The following is a 25,198-nucleotide window of genomic DNA, read 5'->3' as shown; positions in this document are numbered from 1 at the left end:
CATATATACTTGTTGTTGACCAAGCCTCATGTATTTACCATAATTGTCATACAGTCAATGGTCAAGAGATATTTCACAATCCAGACAAACAAGACACCAGGCCTGTATTCAAAACCTGCCTAGGATATTTTGCCCTCCTGAAATGGTCGCCTAAATGATGTTCAGGTACCTGACTTTTACCGCTTAATCCTTGTTGTCCTTGAGGTGGTGGCTGCAAAACAAACCTCCAGGCAATTTGTATGTGCAATAAGACCGCTGGTTAGTAGGTCAGTTGTTAGAGGACAAATATGGATACAATTTTGCATTTAGATGCATCTTGTTATTTTGGTTTGCATTAAAAATAGTTCATGTCTTTGTTTTAACGTTACAGTTTTTTTTTTCTTTCCATTCCCTGTACCTTTTTTTAAAGTCATACATTTTCATTTTTCTCTTACTGTCCATCTTGTCTAAATGCCAGGGCTTTGGGTACGAAGTGTAATTGTCTCCTTGATGACTGTAAGGGAGGTTCCTACTGCGATTACCTATTCTGATGGTGTCATTCGGATGGAATTCTAGTGAGGTGCTAATTGCTGTGAACTTTATAAAAATGTTTCCTCAGCCTTATTGTCCTTAAATGTGTGTGTGCTGTTGACCTTAACTGTATGTAGATTTGATTCTAATAGTTAGAAATGTCAGAGAGACGGATCAGCCTCATGTGACTCATACTCTGAGAATCATCTCAGATGGATGGCCAGCCAGTCATGCGGTGGGAATTAGATGACTCCAGCTGTGAACTGGCTCTCTCTCTCTGCTAATCTGGCTGGGTCTGCCTGCCCCCCCGACAGCTGGAAGCTTCTGCCTGCTGGGCCAGTAGAAGACATAGTGGACAGGCTGTTGTTTTGGAACACTCTAGAAACTGGACAGTCATCTTTTTGGACAGGTACTGAGAGAGATATTGGATAAATTAGTTGTTTTTTTTTGTTGTTGTTTTTTGTTTTTTCTATCAGCAATTTGGTTGGTTGTTTTGAATCAGAGAGTTGACCTTTTACTTGATGATGTTGTGGTTTATACTATTATACTATTATATATCCATATTTCCCGTCTGCTTATCCAGCTGTGTATTAAAAAGCTTTCCCATCTCTGTAGAATATAACTGACTAAATCAACCACCACATTTCTTATGCAGCAGAGATGGAAATTTCATTCATTTCCATTTGTAAGAAGTGAAATGGATTCAGTAACTCAGTTCACAGAAGCAACAAACTCTTCATTCACAATTATACTGCGGGGCCGTATTTTCCCCATCAAAACACATAACATTCAAAATAAGATGAAATAAGTTCTAAAAAATGTATACGTTATTTGAAATAAGATTGTGGAATATAAAACTAATGAGGCAATAACTGTCTCTCACAATATAAGCCCAAGTGTATTTTGATAATTCATGTTAAAAAGAAAAAAATCCTGATCTCTAGCTACATCTCATTTTCTGTAACAAATCATCTCTTGGCTGCATACTGTTATTGCTTGAAATAATCAGAAATAATATTGGGTCTGAAGAAAGACTTTGCCCAATGCAAGCAATAATTAAAATGAGCTTAAGCATAGATGCAAGTGAACGAATATCAAGGGAGGGAGAGCCAACCTCTAAACTGCTACAACAAGTATTAACATGGACATCATTTGTAGGGTGATGCAGGAAGAAAGATTGCCGAGACAAAGAGCACACAGTGGAATAAACAAAACATCTGTCTTGCACTGTGCGGTCTTTCATTAACGACTGCACTCTGTGTGTGTCCTAAGCATCAGAGATTTTTTACTGAGGAACTGGTTTACTTTTACCAAGCCTCCCTCAGTACCTACCAGCATGAGTTTAAGGGAACTTGCTTTCAGGTTGTCAGCCTCTCTCTCTCTCTCTCTCTCTCTCTCTCTCTCTCTCTCTCTCTTTCTGTCTCTCTATCGCTCTCCTTGTGTGTTTGTGTTTCCCTGCTGGAGGACTGGGGATGTTGTCTCCTGTTCTACACCTGACGCTATGAATTGATGGATGACTATCTTAAGATGTGTTTTATGTGTCAGGGGAAATCATTTGACCCATGTCTGTTATATGAATCACCAGACTGTTACCGTTGTGCAAACTTTCATCATAGAGAGAGAGAGTGTGAGAGAGAAAAAATGTGAGTGTTTGTGTATGAGTGTGTCTTTGCACAAACAAAAGAGTCTCTAGGCACAACCGGTCACAGCAAAAAACCCACTGTGACAGGAACCCAAGATGTTTTATGGGAAAATAATTCTAAAATCAAAATCTTGTCTCGTCTTGGGAGGGCAGTAACTATTTGACTGATTATTTGCTTTGATCTGTAATGCACAAAGAAAAAAAATCCTCTACCCATTGTGATTTTTTTTCTTTTTTTTTTGGAATAATTACCAGATAAACAACAACATCAGAACAACCCAGGCTAGCACACAGGCTTCGCGTAGCAATAGCCGGATGCCACCCAGAATAGCCCATTCTCTATTCCCGCCGTGTGTATCTCTGATGCAGCGTGCTGGCTGGCTGCGCTCTGTGCTAAAGAGAGAGAGCGAGAGAAAGAAAGAATGGGAGAATCATTGTGCAGGCTGACAGGACCTTTTGTAAAACACAGCTCAGACTGCCATGCGGACCTCTCCATAGGCCCTGTATAATTACACACTCTCTGTTACGCTCCACTCTGACAGCTTTTAAGCCTGACCCCCTCCGCCCCTCGCTGGAGAGGATCCTTCCTTTATTTGCACCAGCACACATGCTCCGTACAGCTCTGCAAGGCGCTAAACCTATCTCACTGTGACCATACACACGTACAAATACACACAGAGTTAACAGAATGTGAAAAACAGTTTCCATTCAGTGCCACCGAAACAGCACTAGTGTGTGGTTATAATATCCCGTGACTGATCAATAAAGCACACTGAGGGTAGAAAAGACTGGCACAGTCCTTTGCTATTGCTCTATGCCAAGTGCGTCACACACACACTGTAAGGTAAGACCTTCTCATGGGTTAGAAATTCTACTGCAGCTGCTCTGTATTTTCAGCCAGGCAGAGAAACATATGTGGAGAGACGCATGCACATACATTCATGCAGTACATTCCCTGACCAGAATGCATTTCGGAACAGTGGCTGAATCTTGCAGAAATAGACTTCATGGTAGACTGCTTTAATCTGCACCGTCTGGGCCCTTTTAAAGGGTTCTCCATTTGGGGAAACACCCAGTGAAGCATGCAGTTCTGAGCGTGTTTCTCAGCTTGCCATTTGTGTGCGAGTTTTTATTTATTTAGGTATTCAGTAGTTGCTTGTTTTTTTGTTTAGTTTTGTTTGGATAACTTTTTTTTTTTTCTTTTTTTTTGGCATGTTAGCCAGATATGATATCTGTGTTCGAGTCATAGAAAATTAACTGCTCTCACATACTCTTACCCTCTCAGACTGTAAAGAGATCAGGAACTTGTCAGCCCAATGGATCCTGGGAATTCTGATGTAGCAACCCGTGCGTTTCCGAGTAAAGAGTGAATTATTTATGTGTCTTTTACACGTTGCTGTCACAGAGTGGCTGTTGCACAAGCGTCCCTCCCCTTCAAACCAGGATCCTCTCACCGCACCGCTGCCTCCGTCCTCCACTGAGGGTGGAGGTGTTTTGAAGTTAGGACCCTGCAAAGAAATCTCTGAACTGAAAGGAGCCAAATGGCTTTCGACGTTTTCTCCCTATTCTCTCTGTAGCGGTTCTGATATAAATGTGGAAATAAATATTCATCCAGATGACAGATATGACCACACAGATAAGAGCTTTGAACACCATGTCACAAATGTCTCAGTACGACTGGGGGTTGGGGGGGGGGGGGCTGTCCTTCATGGATATTCATGAGTATGTAGATGTGTGGGGTAGAGAGAACCTCAGAGCAGGAACTGAGATGTCATGTTAGACTCATTCGCAGCAGCTAAGCGTACCAGCACATGGAGTTCGGAGTATGGCAGCAGTGTTAAGTTAAATAAAGAAGCAGATGGGAAGATCAGAGGCAGGCAAAAAGCAAGAGTTCCCCAAGGCTTTCCACAGCCCACTGAGAAAAAGATCAGCTGTATTTTCTCACACACCCATGTCTGCAACAGAACAATACTGCTGTAGATGCTAGCCTTCATACAATGTACAGCCAAAAAAACAAACAAAAAAAGAGAAGAGATAAAACTAAAGTATTTTACTTTACTTTATTTTCAACAAGTTTATTTGCTCCAGTGATTCATTGAGGTTAATGTGGGCACTGACAATATTAGACAGTGAAGTTAGTTATTCACACTTATTAAAAAAAAAAAAAAATTGTTGTTATTGTACTTTGAAAGAGTTTGTAGTGCCGTTGTTTATTTATTTGCCTCTAATGATGATGAAGCCTATTCAAGTCATTGACTTTATTTCTACTCATTGAATGGCTTTGTAAACAAGCTGTGTTATTTCTAAGCGTGATGATTTGATTAGTTCAGTATACATATGCCAAAGTGGTTTGTGAATTTTACAGTATGACAAAGTGCTGCCTTTCATATGAATTCCTGTCCTCTGTTCCAGGGAGAAGATGAAAATCCATGGAAACCAAATGGAGTATGTTTGACATAAATACATAACCAGTGACTTTTGATGGGCGTGTTTTTCGGACCGCTATGACCGTTTGAAACATCTGGCTGGGATTTCACCACAAAACCCAAAGTGTTGACCAGATAGAGATCAAGAGTTGTGAACAGTTACACTATATACATTTTGCAAAAAAAAGAAAAATCAACAACTCAACAGAGGAAGCATCTGCTTCATCTCCACATCAAATCACATCTGTTACTGAAAATTCCCTGACACTTTTCTCTGATTACAATTTCTACCGTGATGGCCCTGTGAAAACGTGAGAGATGTGAGAAAGTAGGACGCGGTTTCTTTGCAAGGGAGAAGATAAGAAGGGGAAGAAAAAAGAAATAGAAAAAAAAAGTTTAGAAGAAATATGATTGCTTTGCATGACAAATGGGAGACACGGCCCTGTTTGTTATGAAGCTCGCATCAACAGACAGAGCTTTGAACTTCTGAGCTTTTGAGTGCTCTCTATATCGGTGGAACACACACACACACACACACACACACACACACAAATACAAACACAAACACAGCCATCCCATCAGAGCAGTGTCATCCGCCCTGGCTCTTTGCTAGACTGCTAATCTGAAGGAGTTGTGTGTTTATACGTGCGTGTTTGTCGACTGGGCAACTGTGTGCCTGATACATCTGTGCCTTCATCATGGAGTCTGTAGCCGCCACTGGCCTGTCTACTGCTGCAGTCGTGGCCATAGTGTGTAACGTGCTAGTGGCCATCCTCATATTGATACTCTTCCTCATCCTCTACAGGGCATGCAAAGTGCCTTCCAATCAAGAGAGAGTTCCAGTGCTGGCTCCAGGACATTCCCAGCAGAAGAAGGAGCAGAAGTACCTGCTGACCACCTGAGATTCAGGGGGGGGCTCAATGCCCAGTGCTGGAGGCGTGGAGAACTGTGGCGCGGACAGACCCAACATGGAGCGTTGGTTCATATGGGGGACTAGACTGGACTTAAGTCTGCATGTATGTCAATGTGCTTGACTGAATGCTATAGAAGCCTTGCATCTTTTGTACTGCCCTCAAGTGATGTTCATCCCCTTGTCTCCATCAGAAGTGTCACTCAAACACACACACACACACAGAGTCGGCAGTGCCCGGCCGGTCATGAATTACTACACAGGCAACCTAGAAAAGTTGAGATGTATTTTCTTTGCTATTCTTTGAGGCATGTCTGATCGGCGCTGTACGTAAAACACTTTGAAGTGGCGTAGGCTGTGTGTCACTCATATGTTTGAGCTCTGAGCTCTTTACAGTAATGTTTCACAGTAAAGTGTGTTATGTAAAAAGTAAAGAGACTCTCTCTGTCCACTTCACGATCATTCTCTCATCTGCTTGTCAAAGAGTCAATGAAACCCACACACGTTGTGTTCAGAGGACACACCTGCAGGCTCGACCTATCAAAACTGAGCCGATAATAAAACACAGCATGATGTAGGAAAGGACCCGTGTATGTTTGCAATCTTTTTGACTGATCCAATCAATATGGGAGAGCAGATTAAGCACTGCTATTTGTCCGTCAAGCAGTAGTTTTTTGTGTGGAGGTTATTAATGTAGAGAGCTGTTCTAAAATTAGCAATGTGGTTCTCAAATGTTCAAGCTGTTAAAACAAAAATTCATGCTTTAAAAGGCATTCCCGTTTAGAAACTGCTGCTGAATGCCAAATCCAGTGATAAGCACATACACTGTTATAGTCTGACAAACTGATAACCCATAGTTCCTACTTCATTTCCATTCAAGCAGCGTCTTCTTATATGGGCAAAATGGGGTTGGAATGTGAACGAGAGAAACAGTGGAACAATCATTAAACAAAGCACCTGTTATCATCAGTGGCTTAATCCTGATGTCTTCAAAGGCAATTTCTCAAATAAGAACAGGATATTAAATCATTCTTAACCAGAGGTCTGTGTCTAACTGAAGTCCTTTCAGCACAAGTGCGTATCTTGTTTACTGTTTATTGCGACTGGCAAACTTGTCAGTTAAAAAATCTCATCTCTTTTCATGTCTCAAAGGAAATGAAAATTATAACAGAGTCATGAATGCTTTAAGAGCATTCTCAAAAGAGGACTGTGTGAAGTGTATACAGAATAAGTGTATATTGTGTAAATGTCCTGAGATGTTTTCTTTCAGTAATATTCCAAAGAGGTGCTTGGTGTTTTTTTTTTTTTTTTTTTTTATAGCTGATGTTGAGAATGATTAGACTGAAGCCTTCCTGTGTTCAGTGTCTCAGTTCTGTGGAGAGATATCAGGCTCTCTCAACAAACTCAGGAGTTTCTCCATCTTAGCAACCTCCACTTCAGGTCCTTTAGGCACTTCCTGACCTTTCTTCTCCTGAGAAGAGCGAGGGAGAGAAGGAGAGAGTGAGGGAGGGAAGGAAAGAGAGAGAGACATAGAAGTGAGTAGCTAACCTAGAATTGCCACTAACAAATTCTAGCTCTTGTGGGCAGAGGCCACAATACAAACATTCATTTCTCTGTCAAGTGAGGACATAGTAGCAGGGACCCTTTTGTGATGCACATCCACTGTGACATGACACTAAATACTAAATGGAGAGACAACCACAGGAAACAACAAAGTGGATCCTCTAATCTTACCTGGCATTTGTCCAAGACGATTACAGAGATGGATTGTGTCTTCAGAGGAGGGAATTGAATAAGTTACTCCTTATCAAAGATCATCACTATGGTTACTGATTGTATTGAGAGAATAATGAACATAATTGGATACCCAGAAGGGAAGTTTTGATTGAATATGCTAAAATAAATCCCTCCAGTTCATTCTAAAACTAATTTTCATAGAGTGTTTGCTGATCATTAAACAGAGGTACACAAATGAAACTTTCCCGTATTACCTTCTGAATAAGGAGCTTATTAGAAGACAAAGGAAGCCAGCGAGTCAGTCAGAATGGGCCTGGTGCTAAAATAACTCACTGTTAAGATGTTCTGAGTTAATGCTCAGCGTTAGACTGAAGCCATGAAGCTAAAAGTACGATATTTTCTCAAAGGGGCTGGCGAAAAGTGGCTCAAGGTTGCTGCTATTTATAGAATCCATCAAATTGTAACTGGAGTGTGTCGTGAGGGAAAAGAACAAGAAAGATTGACTACCTTTCAAATAAAATAGACTGTTAAGGCAATCCTCTGCTCTTCCATAGGAGACACAAGAGCTCTGTCCAATATATACCTGCCAACTGTCAGACTACATTTCAGAATTCACGAGCACGGATATCTATTGTCTTTTTTGATCTATGAACACAGAATATCTTTTCTCCCCAATTATTCTAAGAAGGCATTAGCTCTCCAAGAATCCTTGTCAAATACTGACATTTCAAAAACACATGTGTTCCTATCTGAATATCCTCAAAGTACAAAATATGGGATGGTGATGACCAAGAATACACAAAATTTTTTTGTTGCGTGACGCATACGGTATTTGGATACAAAACACATTTGTGTAAATTTCAGAGCCAAACAGTGCTGTGAGTGTGTGAGACCAGGTGATGTGACTGTTAATGATATGACTAAGGGCAAATGTTCCTTTTGATGAGGCAGAGCTTTGCTCTTATGTAAGAACAGTAACTACAATCTGTCCACTCCTCTATGTGAATATCCTGAGATACATCAAAAGACATGCAGGATCTCAGCCTTAATATCTTTTATGAAACCCAATCATTATGGATCAGTGGGGAGATCTCACATGAATTTTACTGAGCAGGCTGTAAAGTGGCTCATTTGTCAAGATGGCTTGGAGTGTTTTGAAATGTCTATAATTGCTGTCATATTTAGCAGCCAATTAAAGACTGCTTGACTTTGATGTTACCAAGAGAGAAGGTTTGGTTAAGGCAAAGTGGAACTTCTATGATGTATTCACTCTCCTCTCCGATAATCAGCGGTTATCAATTCCTTGTCAAATTCTCCAACTAAATCTTGAGGGAGCTATGCTGATTTTAAAACATGGTCGGAATGATAAATATCTGACATTATCAAAAACTAATTTCGCTGGAAAAGACCAGCTCCTTTTTTCTTTTTTTTTTGGCGACTATGCTTATGTGAAAATAGCCTATGTGTGTTGGAGAGTGATCTGATTGTGGGAATCCTGAGGGGAGACAGTGATATTACTGCTGTGCCAGAGAACATGGCTGCAGACGGCTCTGTGGCTCTCAACAGCTGTGTCCTGGGGACACATCCTGACACACTCAATTGAGTTTGGGGCTGCCTGTCTCTCTTCGCTGACACTACATTCCCCTTGAGTTTCAGGGGTACTGACTTTCAAAGTCCACATGTCTCTCTCTCTCTTTCTCCCTCTCTCTGTCCCTCTGTCTCTCTCACACTCTCACGCCAGTGGATTTTGGGCCGTCAGGCCCGTAAGCAACGTTAATTCAGACCGCCCTTAATGCTCCTGGGAAAACGTAAAGGTCAAATGTTTGACTGTTTTACAAAGCGCTGTGAGCTTCATATCTGCATGTCCTCTGTAATACAGAGGATCAGGGCCCAGTGTTTTGCTCTAGCTTTTTTTTTTTTTTTTCTCCTTTTTTTTTAATGGCTTCCTGGTAATTAAGGCGCACGAAAAGCGACAACATTTAAAAGTTCACTGAGAATATAAAAGCCGCGTTCATCTTGACTAAAAACACCAAGATAATCTCCTTTTGTACACATGCTTTAGAGCCTCTGGCATTCTCCTGGTATCATTAGCATCTCTGGCTCCTTCAGGGGAGCGGTAAGCTGACTATGAGCTCTGCGGATGGAGGTACAATGAAGCCAGATTAGGGATCTGCAGTAGAGTGCTGACCCATGTCATTCTTGATGAAAACACGTAACGACCAGTTAGGTCCAGTGGGCCTTCTCTTTTCCAGCTCTTACATAACCGTGAGGAGTCTAGGAGTCTGATAATGGCTCCTACTAGTTTAAATGTTTATAGAAAGAGCGTGGAGTGTGATATTTCAACCAAGAATGCATTACATCGCAAACAGGCAGCCTTAATCGTCATTACTAGAGCCATGTCTCTGATGTGGACATCTTGATACTGACAAAAAGCTGTCTACAACGGAACAGAGGTAATGGGGTTTCACCACAGCGGAGAAAAGGAGAGAACAATTCCAAACCATCAATCAGTTTGACAAAAACCAGCAGCTTCTCTCAGTGCTGGTGAGGAGAGAATGTCTAAGGACAAACAGAGGGGAAGCTGGGGTGTTAGTAATTGCCTCCAAAGAGCGGCCAGGCATCATAACACCGTTGTTTATCATACTAACAGCAAAGTAAGGCCATTAGAAACAATCAGTCATCTGATCCATTTCCCAAGATGTGATCAAATAAAGTGAAGAATAAAAAGAAAGAGAAAGATCAACTGCTGTGATGAGTAATGGGAGACAGATACGTGCATCCTGAGGTGTTTCAGACGCATGTGGAAATAGGGTCATTAATGTAAATGTGAAGAACTAGCACCAGCGTTCTTCTGTCACTAATGAACAGATGGATGGAGGAGACAGATGAATGAATGGATGAATAGCTACTTGAGTAAACAGAAGAAAAAAAAAAGAAAGACAACAGAATACATAAAGGGCAGGGTCCTGTATAATGAGACAGAGAGAAGAGTCTGTGTTTTATATGATGATGTGATCTGACAGGTTACATAAAGACAAAGACAAATTATTATTATTATTATTATTTACCCAGAGCAGAGACCTCTTACTGACCCAAGACTTACCCTGTACTGCACATCAGGAACCTGACTCTCCTAAATAAAGCCCTTACAGAAGAAACTCTGAACACTGCAGTGTGCCTCACTTTCCAAATGAAACGACACATCGAATTCAATTACATTATACTTCCCCAGCTCGATTTCTCTAAGAGCCTTTTTTCATAATCAATAATAATAAAAAATGAATTTGGTCTTGAATCGCTTTAGTTTTATGGCAGATAAACAAAACATAAAATCCTTTCCAGAGGAGCACCCAGGACACAGATACACATACAGATAAAAACAGACTGGCGTCTTTCGACAGCGTTCTCATGAATACATAATGCGTATAATGGATTCTCGTGAATACATAACGCATAAGGATTCATCAGTGAACCAGTGATTACAATGTCCTATCACATTCATCACTTTTACAACAGCTCAGATCTAGACTATAAATCAATGCTCAGTGAACCATCCAATCAAATAACACTAAGGAAGCTTCTGCTGATTTACATGATTCCCACATTATTTGCTAGTGACAGGCACAAGCCCTATAGTTGGTGGTGGAAAATCAGACATAGGACTGCAGCACGGACTAACACAAGCCAGTGAAAAAGGGGCATACATGAACTGAAACAGTGATGGTGATCTACGAGGTCACGAGTGAGTAATTCAGACTGTCACACCGGAGGACTCACCTTTGGCTTCCTGCGGAGGTTAGGAGAAAGCTTGAGGCTGGTGACGTAGCCGCGGTCATCGCCCACGATGATGATGGGGTAGAGGGGGTTAAACTCAATGTGAGTCAGCTTGGTCTTCTTCTTGGCTACGACAGCCTGCTGGCATATGGCCTCGTATTTGTTGACGCTCAGGTCAAACACGTGAACCTGATAGAGACAATTTCATCAGACTTCATTATATGATCGACGGAGGCCCTTAAGGAAATACACATTTGGTTTTGTTTTTTGTTTTTTGAAACAACCGACTGAAAAACAAGCACTCTCATCATTGTCGGCACGCTCTCCTCAGCGCCAGCGCACTGGAGAGTCATGCTGTCGGACAAGCTCCAGCAGGCAGTGTGTGTCTGTGACCCTTAGCTGTGTGTGTAATTATGTGTGTGCATGCATGAATTTATATGCGAGCATGTGTATATTTGTGGGGGTGGAGGAATGGAAGTCAAACCATCTGGCGTAGAGGGAGCATTGTTAGAAGTGTGTGTGTGTGTGTGTGTGTGTGTGTGTGTGCGTGTATCTGTGTTTGTGTGTGTACAACAATGTTTTTCTAAGGATGCTTAGCCTTTGCTGGCTCTTTGACAGAAACATTCAGTTAGTCACCTCACAGAGACGAGCTTTTGTATAGATACCAGACATCCAATAAAAAGTCAAGCACCGTCACCAAGAGAGCACATAGCCTTGTGCAGGCCATTTTCTACTGAGTCACAGTATGAACATACCAGCCATATAAAAGTGATTAAACGATATCCAGGAACATGGAAATGTATAGTACTCTGCTCCAAACCATCCCCACTCCCTTACCAAACCTTTCATGTACAGTAACCCAAGAAATCAGATGACCGCCTCAATAACTACACCTAATTAAAACAGCCTCTGACACAATCCTACTCCCCGCATTATATTTCATACTTGAATGCAACATGAGGCTTAAATATAGAAACGCCGTGCCTCTCGGTCAGCACACACACACACACACACAGACACAGTCTCCCAGTTAGACGCACAGCTCAGGGCGACAGATGAGCTCTGTGAAAGAAAGAACAGAATTTCATCCTCCACTACATCCTGGAGGACATATCGAGCCCAGTTTCGTCCAAATCAAACAGCAGGAGAAATGGACGGAAGGGAAGAAAAAAGAGAGAGAGAGAGAGAGAGAGAGAGAGAGGGAGAGAGAGAGAGAGAGAGAGAGAGGGAGAGAGAGAGAGGGGGAGGGAAGGAAGGAGAGTAGGTGGTAGAGGGATAAATGTATGATTATACAGCTCGCCATCTTCATTGTCATTCATCCGCCGGGCTGCCCACCTCTACGGTCATTACCCTCACATGCTAAAGCGTAGCCGTGCCGCGGGCCTGAGTGTTCATTACTCTCACATGCTAAAGTGTAGCCGTGCCGCGGGCCCGAGTGTTCATTAGTAAATATTTGTCAGAGAACACGGTTAGTCACTGAGAACTGACTTTAACACAACAAGCGGGTTACTATTCTGGGCAGCTGACGCAGAGCAGAGAGAACACACAACGTCACGGCAAAGCAAGTGTTTTCAACCTGGCCAAAGTTATCAAACCCCATTCTCCAATACGTTAGCTGAGGACATACACACGAGTGTTCTGAAGGAAGTCCACTAAATGGATCTGGTTACAGTTTGACCCGTACGGAGAGCAGCAAGAATGCCAAGGGCTTAAAAATGCTAGAGACTGTGTGCAGACGTTCGCTGTCGATGTTAAGCACTGATGTTAAGCATTGCAGGTTGTTTTTTGTTTTTGTTTTTTTTTAATTTGCAAACATGTTTAGTCAGGCTGGCTGTTTTGCTATGGGGTAAAGCTGACAGTAACAGTGAGCTTTGGGGGAGGGGGTTACCTCCCTCTTTGCCATTCCCTGAGAATGACAGTACCCCGGCAGCAGAGAGATGGACACATTCCAGTATTACTCAAACACTGGCATTCACCACTCATTTCCTGTCAGTCACTCACACTCCAATTAGAGCAGGGAGAAAATCTCCACTGAGCAAGAAACCAGACAACACAGGCTAAACATAGAACACGTTAGAACGCTGGACATCTGGCAAATTCAAAACATGTAAACAAAACAAAGAGAACAAAGTGACCGAAAAGCCATTCACACACAAAAAAAATTCACACTGACAGTAACAATATTAATTAAAGTTTTGATATAATAGAAAGATAGACAGAAAGACAGACGGATTAAATAAATAAATAAATAAAAGTTGTCAATTCAAAATGGGGCATGACTGAGCGTTAGTGACAGCAGACACAATCCAGGTGTCCTGGCTGCCTCTCTCACAGTGTGATTAAGGGAGTCAGACAGGTGATGCCTTTGTGTCACACTTTATGGACATACATTCTGAGACTAATACTTAGTGATAGCACAGGTGATGGCTGTCCCTAAAGCTTATGATGACTGTTAGAGATGGAGAAGCGCGCGCGTGTGTGTGTGATAGTGTGTGTGCTTGTGTATGTGTGAATGTTCGTGTGTGCGCTTGTGTATGTGTGAATGTGTGTGTGTGTGATAGTGTGTGTACTTGTGTATGTGTGAATGTGTATGTGTGAATGTGTGTGTGTGTGTTTGTGTGTGGTGCAGGTGTTCAGGGTGAGTGGCCACAGGATTCTGGCTGGCTCTGTGTTTCATCAACACTGGCTTGTTTTGTCTGACGGGTTTATAACAGTGTGAAATCCTATGACAGCCTGTTAGGGAAGAGGCTGCTCATTGTGGAAGCTTTAGAAGCAAACGACTTTTTAAGCACTTCTCTGAATGACAGTTTGACTGCATAATAGCTAGCAAATTACCCCTCATTTCCCAAATCATATTAGATAGCACACCACCATGTCCCCTCTAAGCCATTACTGTTTTATTTATTAACTGTACACATTTTCATACTAAATAACCTTTATATAAATTATTCACCACATTAACCACAACAAATGGGAAAACAAATCAGTTAGTCTATTACTAGTTACATATGCAGTATTTGTGAAAGGACATGGAAACAGTGAATATAATAATTCAGTGGAGGATTTGCATGAAGCCACTAAGATTCAGGTAAAGCAGTCCTAAAATTTAAACAGGCGTTTGAAACACTTGAATGACTATGCTCTGGGCCTTATTCACTTACATGGCTCTTTTGACTTTGTGTCTGTTTTTTACTGAAGTTATTAAAGATGGAACAGGACAGAGTGTATTATGGAAACACCCAGCAAACCTCACATGACTCTCTTAAAGTCCTGCTCCAACTGCTATTTATATCTCGTTAATTAAGAGCGCACAGTCAAAAGGAAAGGGATGGCTTAGGAGAACTGGGATGGTCATCAAAATTTCAAATCCTTATTGGGGCCGGCTATGCTATACACTCACCTTTCCATCAGTAGTGACGGCTGCAAAGACAGTGGAGGAGTATGGAGACCACGCCACATCTCCCACAGCTGCGTTCAGGTCAAAGGTGAACATTGGGTTCCTGTAGGTGAGACATACCTTCTTTACATGCTGTGTCTTGGTGTGAAGCTAACGGTACAGGACCGATGTGAGCTTGCAATCTTCCATTAAGCTTTGATGAGTCATTTAGTTCAAGTCAAAGACGGAATTAGCACAGAGTACTGCTTTCTCTTTGTCCCTTTCTCTTTGTGAAAGTGGCTACGGTCTGTCTCTGAACTCCAGGATGTGGGCTGGCCTATCAGAAGAGAACAGAGGGTAACCGCAGACGCTCATGCCCATGTTTAAAGAGACTGCGGATAAAGAGAGCAAACCACTGTGCACGAAATGTGTTCTGTCCCAGCCACTAGCCGTCATTATTACTGTCCCAGCAGAGAGAGAGAGAGAGAGAGAGAGAGAAAGAAAGTTCCTGCTGAAATCAATAGCGTCAATAGGGGCCACATCATCCCGCTGGCCTATGCCAGACGCGGGTGCCATGCTGGACAGACAGGTAAATAGACACACTGACACACGCTTCTTTTTTCATTAGGCTCTTATGTAAACTCAGTCACCGCTTGTTTTCTCATCCTTTTCTCCAGCGCTTTCTTTCCCGTATCAATCACTTTTACTGCTGTTCTTTGGTGAAGAGCGCCTGATATATTCACTTCTCATATACACAGATGTGCTGAATCATACATACACACGGATATTGTGTGTGTAATATCAGGGGGCCAATCTTGCAATAGTCATATAAAGTCTTGAATTTATAAACCAATATTCCAAATCCACATATCTATCTCTGAATGTACTGGTTACTAACGGTTGAGTTATTTCACTGGTTTGCAGCTGGCGAGATGAGATCTCTGATTTACTGGACGTTGTTCTGACAGTGAGTAACTGTCTATGGGATGTGGCTGTTCTGTCCTTCCCTTTAAATCCATTCAGTCAGCTTTTACCCTAAGACTTTCAATAAGTCAGGCTTGGCCACACAAGAGCGGTACTGTAGCAGGCCCAATAAATACTTCACAGATAAAGATCCGGGGTAATAAAGCAGGTTTCAAGAGCCAGGACACAGACAGAACCCCCTCGATTTTGTAACTACTGCATGTCACCGGAGCCCTCTGTTGGTGGGTTTTGTTTTTTTTTTTTTTTGTTTGTTTTTAAATATGCTTTCAAAACCCCTTTAAGTGTCGTAGGATGGGCAATCGAGCAAAATGTGTACCACCATGATGATGGTGTAATTATGATAATTATCCACCTGAGGGTGTTGCTGTTTTTGACAGAATGGAATATGACTCATTGTTTTGTCAAATTACTGCACTGACAAGCTAATTATATTTATGTTAATAGTTTGGATAAGAATGTAATTGTTCAATCGTTGTCTATGGGAGATTTATGCTGAACTGGACACAGAATATGGACCAGGGTGAATTTTGCTCTACTTTCTTTTCTGAGTGGAACAGTTTCAGTTTACATGTCATTGTCTGGTGATAATGTCTAATACTGTGAAATAATGTCTACATTTCTATTTGAGAGAAACAGTCCCTATTTAGGTGTCATTATATGTTGACATGAACCTGTTAAATGATTCCATTTGAAAAGAAAAGATGTGAGTAAAGTCAGCACAGTGAAGATCATACATACTTAATGGTGTGGTCCCAGATCTTCACAGTCCAGTCAGAACTGCAGGAGATGAAGACTTTGGGATGGCAGTGGTTCCACTTAACAGCATCCACTGCCATGTTATGAGCATCGTATGTCTCCAAGAACTGACTGGAGTATGCCTTAGAGCACTGCAAACCAGGGAGGAGAAAGGATGAACATAAACAACGGTTAGGAGAAAACACGGATACGCAATAAACACTCCGAAAAATCAACCTCTCTACCCACCGCTCTCGAATGCACCCCCTTGTAGTCCGTTGACTGACGACAATTTAAATACGGCAAGCCGGATCGGTTTACACAGGTATTTTGTTTGGAATCGGGATTTGTTTCGGCGGTAAGGGCCCGTGTGTTATTTACTTTGGCTCCCGCTGCAGTGAATTCTAATTAAAAGGGCATAACGGAGTGTGTGAGTTTGTTCGGAGCTGCGTGCGGTAAGAGAGCGAATGGGATAGAATGACAGAGGCAAAAAGCTCAAAGTAAACTGGGATATAAATCTGGAGGAGCTGAGCTCAGAATTGCCTGTCAGACTAAAGGCAGTGAGAATGGGTCTCAGTAAACAGCCCAGTCTGGCACTAAGGGATTAAACAGCTCTCCGCGACACAAAAATACCAGCACTGGAGGCACATTCTCACGAACCTTCACTAAGGTGTCAGAGTAGGACAGAACAAGAGACACAACGTGCCATAAGCATCACTGACACAAACCTTATATAGCTTTGTTTTTGCTTCACCTTCTATAGGTTTCTATACTGAAATTCTAAGGGTACAGACAATGTAATAGAGTAGAATACAGAGGAATACATAGGGCTGACATTTTGACACAATATAAATCTCTTAAACGATAACATATATATGCAGGGAATTAAGTAGTGTTAAAGACTTAAAGCGAACCAAGTTAATTAAAAAAAAGAAAAACAGTTTCACGGTGTAAAATCTACGACGTTTGGCTTGCTCATGGTGCATGCACTGTAAGAAGTCTTAGATGGAAAAATGTGTGAACAATTTTTGATGTTTTTACAGACAATATTCCCAACTGGATTCATTATCATTATCAGGTTGGATACAACATCCTCCCTCTTAGTCGCAGAATCTATTATTGGGTAAGTAGCATATATTTCATTTAGTTTGTTTTTATGTATGCAAGTGTTCGCGTGGGTGTGAGGAAGAAGATAACGAGAACGAGAGAGAAAAAGAGAGAGAGGGGGATTGGAATGGAGAGAGAGCCAGAGAGAGAGAGAGAAAGCGGGATGGAGGGAGGGGAAGATGTGTTGTTGTTTTCAACAAAATAATGTGCTTAAGACAATCTCTAGAGAGAAAGTAAATACCGCTGAAGGTCAGAACAAGGTGTGTTGCCAACCGGTGAACTGCACTTTCATTAAGACATTATGAGACAGGCAGAAGGAGACACATGTAAAGAGAGAGAGAGAGAGAGAGAGAGAGAGAGAGAGACTGCTACGGCAAAACGCCCCCCCCCCCATCCCCCCCGTCCCTTCACCCCCTCCTGTTGTCTGGTCGGGTGGAGAGAGCCGAGATGAAGTCTAATGAGAATGTTTCCTCACAGGCAGGAGAAACAGACATTCTTTAAACAGTGAGAGCCCAGCAGGATGCCAGCACCACAAACACGATAAGCAGCCAATTCAGAGCAAGGTAACACAATTACACAGCATTGTTAACCACTGCAAAAAAAACCCTAAGATAATACACTGATATCCAATTTCACTTCTTATTAAAATCTCTACGTATGAAATAAGTGAGATAAGCTGAGCTGTAATGGAGACAATCCATACGTCATGTGGCAAGAGCATGAATACCTTGAAAATATCCACAGCACTTACTCACCTTATGGATCTTGCCTTCTTCTGTGCCAATGAGAAACATGTAGTCAATCTGTTTATGGAAGTCAAAGCATGTTCCACATGCTGTAAGACAAAAAAAAAAGAAAAAAGAAAAAAAAAGGTATTCACTGAAATGAGCGTGAAGCTTTGACAACTTACAGGACAGTCACGTGACACGCGGTCTGAAGGAAGAAGCATTGTGAAAACATCTTACATGAACTACAGTATGTGTCGAAGGACTATCTATATTTTGTAATGATCAGATTTATTTGAGGAAGTTGGGTGGAATTAGACAGCAAATCATGAGGATATATTAGAAGAGGATGGTAGCTGATGTCACCAGAGGGATATATGGTGGCTCTGGATGTGAGCTGTAGGATACATAAATAAATGTGTGAGGGGTAAAGCCATACCAGTGGTGGGGATCTGCATGGCCTCTAGACCATCTGATACAGCACCGCCCACACTCAGTCTAATAACATCAGTGTATACCAGCTCGTTCTGCCGTAACATCAAACAACAACACACACACACACACACACACACACACAAACACACACACAAACACACACACAAACACAGAGTCAGAGTCAGACAAAGAGAGAGAGAGAAACAATAAGAAAGGTAAGCTGGGAAATACTAATAGCACCGCTTTGCTGAAATATTCAAACCATCACCTTCACAAGGGTCCAAGACACCACCCGTCCATCAGAGGACACGGAGAAGAAATTATGATTGTTGTCCATGTCATCTTTCTGCCACTTCACCTGAACACAAACACAGAACACAACATTCACTGCACCAGAAGACTCCAAATAAGCAGACCAGATAAGTACACAGCTTTGGCTATCACAATGGAGAACAATGCATGAATGAATTAATAAATGAAAATAATAAATGAAAACTGTGTGGCACCCATTCAGCTGTAACGTTACAACTTTCTGTCAAATGTAGAGGCCTCTGAAAAGTCCAATAGTATTGTACAATGGTCCATTCTCACGGATAATTAGCATTCTGAACTGAGGGCGAGTGAGGTCTTGATTAAGCGTGTTCGGTTAAGCCTGAATCTATCTCACTCACCTGCCACACAGGGTCTGTGTGCTTCCCTGACTTGGCAGTACTTTTATAGACCGGTTCCAGGCTCTTCTCCTTCAGGTTGTACACAGCCACACAGCCATCATAAAAGCCCACAGCGACCAGGTGGGTCTGTTGGTCATGGATGTCCAGACACATGATCCCTGATGGTGTCGGGTAGATGTATTCTGGGAAGGTGGAGTTTTTTAGGGAGTGGTACAGGAGCATGCCACGACCCTGCTTTGTGAAGTCGTCTGTTAAAAACAGTGTGTTTTGATAAGATGACGAGCCACAGGACGGTGTCAGGGGAGTTTCAAGAGAAAACTTTTTATAAATGTGCATACTTACATGACCCAAGGCCTACAGCAAACAAGTCTTTGTAGACTTTATTCCTAAAAAAATGAAGAGAATATTTTTGGATGTTTATAGGGTGACCAGGCGTCCCGCTTTGTGTTGTACCGCACAGCATTTTCACCCTTTGTCCCGCATTCCGCGTATTGAGATAATGTCCCGCATTTTCATTGGCAATTTGGTTTTTAATCGTCAGAAATAAGAACACATGGATGTGTTCTTTTACCTGCCCAGTACATGAGCCATTTATGCCATCATAGAGTAGTTTCTACTCTATTTAATAGTGCTGCGTCAGAAGCAACAAGCTGGCTCATACAAATGCAACATAGCTAAGCTTTTCTAAAAGCCTGGCTTTCATCCAATGGCTGAGAAGAGAGCAGTGAAGGTGGTTATCAAGGGGCTGTGACGGCCGTCAATCAAACTGTGCAGACGTGGGGCCGGTGAACTCCTGTGCTCAAAAACCAAACTTGCAAACTTTGCAGATATGAAGTTAAACGCTGCCAGGCGACATCATGGCAGCAAAGAAAAGAAAATGTTCTTTTATCCCTTCTGACCACGCTATTTATCCAATAGAGATTTTGGTTTGATATAAAGATTTGCATTGCAATAGTTTTATTTTATATAATATTTTATTTTGTGCCTTACTTATGTTGTAGTTGGATTTGGTCAGGAGTATAACCTGAAGGACTTGAGCTGCATGATGCCTGCTGCTTTGCTTAAGGACAGTTGCCTTTGATTGGCCTGTAATGGCCAGTGTGTGTTGGATGTCTATCAATAAAGACATGTTATGTTGCAAAATTAGCGTGCCTTTGGGATGACAAACTGCACTGTGCTAATCATCTTTCATATAGCAAAAGCTGCCACCTGTATCTTTTATGGCCTAACTGGTTTGCTGTGGAATCGACTAGAAGACAAAGTATGGGTGTTTATGAGCTGAAAGGCAGAATACAAATGTTTCTTACTCAGGTTAGATGGACATTATTGGACATTAGGTTACCTCTCAGTGTTGGTAACATGTTCCACATTGTCCCACACAAACTTATTACTCGTCCCACATTTGGTCTGTTTGCATCTGGTCACCCCAGATGTTTCTCCTCTTCTTTTATCTGAGCTTTGATATCATTTCAGTCTATCTTAGAGACCAGGAGTATGTGTTAATACTTACCAGCAGAGGGCAGTAACGGACAGACGCTTAGCTTTATCATACTGGAACTTCCACAGTGGGAGAAGAGTGCCCTCTTGCTCACGAAACTCATCAGATGCATCCTCAAAATACTTAAAGTCTAACAAAGGGTAGAGAGATGTGTTATTTTCAGGTTGAGTGACACATCTTAGTTTTGATGAATATGGTATACTGCCAAATTACACATACCCTGGGCTATGTCATCAAACGTATTCTGGTTCACCATTCGCTCAATGATTTTTGCTGCTTTAGACACTTTAGAGATGTCATCACTCTAAACCATGAGGAGAGATTATTATTATTATTATTATTATTATTGTTGTTGTTGTTGTTGTTGTTGTTATTATTTAGCACTGACAAGGCAATATTTCCACATCAGTCATTATTCTATTACTAGGTCAAAGACATGCAAGATACAATCACCACAGATTAAGTTGATTAACCAGAGTGTTTCTCATGTAACCATTCCATCCCATATCACAAAGACAATCAGACCAAACTACATATCTAATAAAGCAAATTTTACATAAAGTTTGTTTAAATAATAGAATAATATCTTCTATAAATAACAGCTGCAACCAAGTATTAACAACAATTCTCCCACCTGTGTCTCCACCTGCATAGTCTTTTTCTTGACTTTCTCATCATCCTTTTTAGAGGTTGCTTTCTGTTTTTCCTTATTCTTTTCTTGCCTCTGTAACTCCTCTACATACGCATCATAGATCTCCCACTGTAGACACACACACACACACACACACACACAATAACTTTCAACACAGCATCACCTCATCACATTTACCGCACACACGTGGCCATTGCTGGACTCCAATATTCTGTCCTCAGGCTTACACAACAGCATTAAGATTAGCATAACCAGGAACAAACTATGTCTGTTTAACAACATGGATTTGCTGTGAAAACACTGCTTGCACTGTACCAAGTCATCACGCAGTATAAAGGTTATAAACCAGCTATTACATCTTTGGTGTAATTCTTCAGAATGACACTGCTGTCTTGTCTTGGGGCAAATACTGCATTTTGAAATCTCTGTGATCTTGTGCCATCATCTAAGGTCAAGTGAAAAAAAAACCCGACTCCATTTGTAACTCATTTGTAACTTTCACATCAAGGTCACCACAGGGTCATAAACAATCTGTCTACGTGTGTGTATGTGTGTTTTAAATCTGCAGAGGCACAGAATATAGAAGCAATGTCATTGGTAAATGACCGCTCTCTCACCTGATTGGCTGTGGCTGAGAAGTTTGCACGAGGAGGTGGTTCTGTTTGGCATTCTCTCTCCTAAATCCAGGCAATAAAAGATTTTTTCAGCCTTTCTCAGAACACTGACATTGCAGCATAAATATTTTCATGTGGAAAGAGCAGCTTGTCCCAAAAAAAGTTAAGGAACATAAACAGCTGGTCTAAGTGTGAAAAAATGGATAAGTCAGGCAGGTTAGCACATATCTCTTACCCTCAGGGGGTTGTTGAGAGTTTGGGATGCTCGCTCACTGAAGTTGAACTGGTTGGTGAGTTTCTGCTCTTTCTTGCCTGCCTTCACCTCCACACTGTCAGGTCTCTCCTCTGCTCCACCTTCTTCTGTCTCCCCAGCATCCTCTGCTCCATCCACCTGTCACACACACACAAGTCACATGCAACACACGTTGCTGTGCGTCAACAGAATATTAAAGAAGTTTACTGGAACCTCTGTCCGCCAGCTGTCACGCTTTCAAAAATCTCACAGTACAAAAGAAAAAAAGCTAGTGGATACATATGCAAATGCAAATGAATGAAGCATTTTGGAGATAATGTTTCCTTACTGGAGTCTCGGATATCTCCTCTTCTGTTTCCTCAGCATTGGTCTCTACTATTATTTCTGAAACGGTTCATATTCCTGGATTACATATCACCACTTTCTGTGAATGTGAAAACTGTGTAATGTTGTTTCATGGTTTCGCTCATTAAAGTGAGACAGAAGAGCTTCAATACCCTCTTGAAGACCTTGTCTGGCTCTTTGTCTTCGTGCCTCATCAGAATCCTTATGGAGTAGGTTTCCCTCCAGCACAAAATGAACAGCCAGCTGGTCCACACTGCTGATGGTCTTGTAGGCACGTTCCTAATGAGAAAAACCACACTAACATGTTTTAGTAGGCTTTTGAAATTAGAACACTGTTTAAGGGATGCTGTTAACATAGTGTTTAGGGATTTCTACAGCATCAGCAACTGGGCTTGTGAAACATTTATGTTTTTCAGTGTATGCCGGTGTAGTCTAGATGATACCAAAAATGAATAAATACATTTATTTCCAAACACAACACACGATGTTGTAGAAATACAGCGGTTTACTATTCTCTCTGAACACACAAGGCTAACACTGAGTGTACTGAATGCCAGAGAAAAAAGGAAAATGAGATTATTTTGTGTCTGAGCAGGGCACAACCATGATCTTTTACTTTGAAACTGTATCTGACGATATTCTGTGGAGCATGTGGATTGTTTGCCGTCAAGATTCTTGTGAACTCTTCTTTCAGTTCCTAAAGAAAGACAGAAAATCCATACAAAATAACTAATTATCAGTGTAAAAGACTGTATTAAACAAAAGATTAGTGTCATTTCTAACCCTTAGAAGTTCATTTTTCATTTGTACCAAATGCCAAATAAATCTCTCATAAACTGTAGATAGCCTCTGAAAATAAAATTTGACAATGGCATTCTCTCATGGCAAACTCTTGCCCTGATGGTCTGGTACACTGGAGAATACTGTCTGTACTGAAGGGCAATGTTCTAAAACAAACTTAGTTTTGATTTGTGAAAGAAAGCATATTGTTTAGGGACCTCATTTTAACTACTCACAGCCTCTGTGAGGTCCAGCTGGTCAGGTGGTTTCACCAGGGTTTTCCCCTGCAACCATTCATCTGCACCATCACCCATCTCTGTCCCATCCTCATCATCCTGAAGAACATATTCTTTCATTCATAAATGTATTCCTCTGTGTGTGTGTGTGTGTGTGTGTGTTGACCGTTAACCCTGGTAAAGAATGTCACCATTTATTACTACAAATTGAAAGTCTTTCTTCCTTCGTTATGGTTGAAACGTTAAATTACCTTTTTCTTGATGGCAGCCTTGGGACCCTTTGCAGCAGGAGCCTTCGACTGCGAAGTTGATCCCTGCTCGACAAAAATTAGTAAGAAAAAAAAAACACTAACATAAATATTTTTAACGACTAAGTTGGTGGCTCCACATCTCGTGTTTTATAATATAATCCAAATACCCCAGGCAAGTCCCAAATACTTTACTTCACTTACCAGCTAGCTAGCCATCTGTTCTGTAAACCTAAATTACGTACCTGTTTGGACTTCACAGTCCCAGCTTTATGTCGCACCGGCATTGTATGCTATTGGATGACGTGGTCACAGTTTTTGTAGTCGAATTGTTATATCTTATTTTCGTCTCTTCCTAGTAAGGTTGATTGTTTCAAGTTATAACTTGTTTTCATCGGCTAGCCTGAAATGAACTATTTCAAAACAGGAATACGGCGTGGAGCGGTTCTTACCGCAATTGTGTACGTTTGTTGCCATGGACACCACAAGACGCACGAGCACATTTTAGAAATTTCCTCGTACCCGCTCAAAACCTGAATTGGTCATTGGTTGAACATTGTGCCAATCAGCAGTGACGGCAAAGACAAGAGAGAAAGTCTCCGAAAAACATAAGGTAAGGTAAGCAGAAACCTTTTCCTAAATTAGCGCCAGAAGAGGACATATTGTCAATAGCTAAAGTCGCAGTGTCATTGTGAGCAAGTCTTTGTACTAATGTTAGTGCTATTGTATCAGCTGAGGACAAATATCTTCAAATAACCCGATTATTTAGAACGGAATTAATTCAATTAAAAGTTTAATATCAACTCTTGTTGTAAATTTGTCTTCTTTTGTCGTTTTTTAAGGGAACGGTTGTTGGTGGTGGTGGTGGTGTGGCAGCAGCTGTTGCTGCTCCCGCTGTTGTTACTGCAAACTAAATCAGTGTACACAGTTGAGATATGAGTGGACTGAACTGTCAACACCTCAGACCTCCACCATCCACGCCACAGCTGTGTGAACTACGCAACAATAACGAATTTGATCGACAGTCACTGAGAGAACCATATTTTAAAATAAAAGTATACATGAATAAACAGGAATGCAGCTTACATATATGTGAAAACATTGAACGATATGTTAAAATGAAACTAGTGTTTTCAAGTAGAACATGAGCTGAATGATATTATTTGAGATCATATGATATCATTGATACGTTAATGATAGGATAAAGCACGTATACAAGTCTGGAAACGTGGTATGTGTGAAACAATGGACATGAAGACCTTTTTACTGTTTTGATGGCTGAGAGTGCAAGTTTTATGCCTTGGCAGTGGGGCTACAGTTTACAGACATGTATTGCTTAGGCAATGTTGGATAGTTTTTTGCAGACATGTCATTGAAATATACGCTCTGCATTTTTTCAATCTTAATTTATGATATTTCTTGCCCAAAAATGCTCCGTAAGTAGCATACAATACATCGAAATTATCTCACTATACCCCCCCCTCCCCCTCACCTCTCTCTCTTTCTCTCTCTCTCTCTCTCTCTCTCTCTCCCTGTTCTG

At 41.4% G+C, this 25,198-nt stretch overlaps 1 protein-coding gene across 1 annotated transcript; it reads right to left on the bottom strand.

Annotated features, from left to right (window-relative positions):
* Nucleotides 1–6,854: 6,854 nt before the first annotated feature.
* Nucleotides 6,855–23,945, bottom strand: dnai1.2 (dynein, axonemal, intermediate chain 1, paralog 2). Its single transcript, XM_030768022.1, has 20 exons — nucleotides 23,904–23,945; nucleotides 23,662–23,724; nucleotides 23,411–23,509; nucleotides 23,011–23,091; nucleotides 22,547–22,673; nucleotides 22,378–22,433; nucleotides 22,032–22,187; nucleotides 21,800–21,859; nucleotides 21,165–21,290; nucleotides 20,750–20,834; nucleotides 20,543–20,660; nucleotides 19,375–19,418; nucleotides 19,033–19,280; nucleotides 18,630–18,719; nucleotides 18,366–18,453; nucleotides 17,957–18,036; nucleotides 16,098–16,246; nucleotides 14,400–14,499; nucleotides 11,003–11,188; nucleotides 6,855–6,959 (listed from the first exon to the last, which is right to left on the bottom strand). The coding sequence occupies exons 1-20, from the start codon at nucleotides 23,943–23,945 to the stop codon at nucleotides 6,855–6,857; spliced, it is 2,103 nt and encodes a 700-aa protein (XP_030623882.1).
* Between the last annotated feature and the right edge of the window lie 1,253 nt (nucleotides 23,946–25,198).

Source organism: Chanos chanos, chromosome 3, assembly GCF_902362185.1.
Source record: "Chanos chanos chromosome 3, fChaCha1.1, whole genome shotgun sequence".
Taxonomy (NCBI): Eukaryota; Metazoa; Chordata; class Actinopteri; order Gonorynchiformes; family Chanidae; genus Chanos; species Chanos chanos.
The sequence above is the reverse complement of the archived record's forward strand: the minus strand, read 5'-3'. Positions and strand labels throughout refer to the sequence as shown.

What these genes read in the sequence shown, in the direction of transcription:
- dnai1.2 (XM_030768022.1), bottom strand. Translation starts at nt 23,945, where the DNA reads ATGCCGGTGCGACATAAAGCTGGGACTGTGAAGTCCAAACAG. An exon ending in AGCTGGACCTCACAGAGGCT is followed by an intron (nt 23,092 to 23,410) that starts GTGAGTAGTTAA and finishes GTCTTTCTTTAG; the next exon opens with GAACTGAAAGAAGAGTTCAC. An exon ending in CAGACAAGGTCTTCAAGAGG is followed by an intron (nt 22,434 to 22,546) that starts GTATTGAAGCTC and finishes GAACCGTTTCAG; the next exon opens with AAATAATAGTAGAGACCAAT.